The sequence below is a fragment of the Chaetura pelagica genome, unplaced genomic scaffold (assembly GCF_000747805.2).
Source record: "Chaetura pelagica isolate M959 unplaced genomic scaffold, ChaPel_1.0 scaffold2957, whole genome shotgun sequence".
Lineage (NCBI taxonomy): Eukaryota > Metazoa > Chordata > Aves > Apodiformes > Apodidae > Chaetura > Chaetura pelagica.
This window is the reverse complement of record NW_009953880.1, coordinates 1-1,472: the sequence shown is the minus strand read 5'-3', so window position 1 is coordinate 1,472 and position 1,472 is coordinate 1. Positions and strand designations below refer to the sequence as shown.

Genomic DNA, 1,472 nt, shown 5'->3' with positions numbered 1-1,472 from the left:
TGCCCGCCCAGGGAGCAGCGCGGCTGCAGCACAAGAGGGGGAGACCCTGCCCACCCGTGGGGGCAACCAGAACCGGCCACAGGGAGCCCGCTAACCATGGGGCACCATGGCCCCAAGGACTCTGCTCGCCGCAGCCTGGTGCTGGGAAAGGACCTGTGGCCAGGCTGGAGAGACTGGAAGAGCCATAAGCCCCAGGGGCAACCACTGGGGAGCTGCTGGCCACGAGGACAGTGCCTGGTAGTGGGGGCAGCCTCAAGAAGGGGTGCAGGGAGCACTGGGGTTGGAGTGAGCCCAGCCCCATTGCCCCAGAGATGGTGACAGGATGAGCTGCTGGCATATGGTAATTTATTCTATTTATGAGCTGCTCCCTGGACCTTTATAAGGGTTTTTCAATTAAAAACAAACACTTTGTCCTACTGCAGTGGGGCTGGCTGGGGTGGGGGGACATGTGGGGACACTGGGTTACCCCAGCAACCGCCCCACAGCCGCCTTGGCGCTGGCGATGCAGTCATTGACGGAGACACCAGCGTAGGAGGCCCCAACAAGGCTGAGGGGCAACTGCTGCTCCACCAGGAACCGGCTGATGCGCTCTGGAGGGGATGGGGACAGACGGTGGGTGCCTTTGGGGGGACAAGGACCCCCAGGCCCTGAACCCCCCTCTTACCTGCACGCTGCCAGTGGCCCAGTGTGTACTGGGGGATGCAAGCCTGGGGGTGGAAAGCACCTGGTGAGCACTGTGAGACCCCAAGCCTCTCAGTGTCACCCTCCAGGGCCCCCAGTGTCACCCACCTGGTGCACCCGGACGATGGAGCGGGTCGGGGCCGGCTCCAGGCCCAGCTGCTCCCGCACGGCTGCCTGTGCCCGCTGCAGCAGCAGCGCTGGTGCCACCAAGGCAGGGTCCCCAAAGCTCTGCTGGAACCAGGCTCCTCCCAGCATTACCTACATGGTACTGTCAGCACCCCTGCATGGTCCCCGTGTGTGTGCGTGTCCCCAGTTCCCAGCTGCTCACCGTCAGTCGCACTGAAGTGGTGCTGGAGCCGTCGTGCTGAGGAAAGGCCACTGAGTCATAGACGATGCCCAAGAGGGCAGAATCCTCAGAGGAAGGCACCAAGTGCCCAAAGCCCTGAGCGGGAACAGCAGTGTGAGCAGGACAGGGTCACGCCTGGGCGCTAGGGTCACCCCTGGGTGCTGCTCTCACCGTGACAGGCAACGTGACTCCCTCATACTGCAGGTTGACCACGGCCACCGACACGGCCGGGATGTGCCGCAGCTCCCGCGCCAGCGGCTCAGCCTCAGTCTGCAGCGCCTCAGCCAGGGCTGGGGGGAGAGGGGACATCAGGGGGGGACACCACCATCTCCCCACCCCTACCCCAACCCAGGAGAACCTGGGCATCCGGGCACCCCCCTCACCTGCAGCTGGGATGGCGCTGATGACATGGTCAGCTGTGACAGTGCCATCTCCTAGGGTGAGC

General features: G+C 64.4%; 1 protein-coding gene across 1 annotated transcript; it reads right to left on the bottom strand.

Annotated features, from left to right (window-relative positions):
• Positions 1-462: 462 nt before the first annotated feature.
• PPOX (protoporphyrinogen oxidase) lies at positions 463-1,465 on the bottom strand (the record flags this gene model as incomplete). Its single annotated transcript, XM_010001371.1, has 6 exons — positions 463-590; positions 665-707; positions 790-939; positions 1,010-1,123; positions 1,199-1,317; positions 1,411-1,465. Coding segments are annotated over 6 exons (609 nt in total), but the record flags the coding sequence as incomplete, so codon positions are not given.
• Positions 1,466-1,472: the final 7 nt, after the last annotated feature.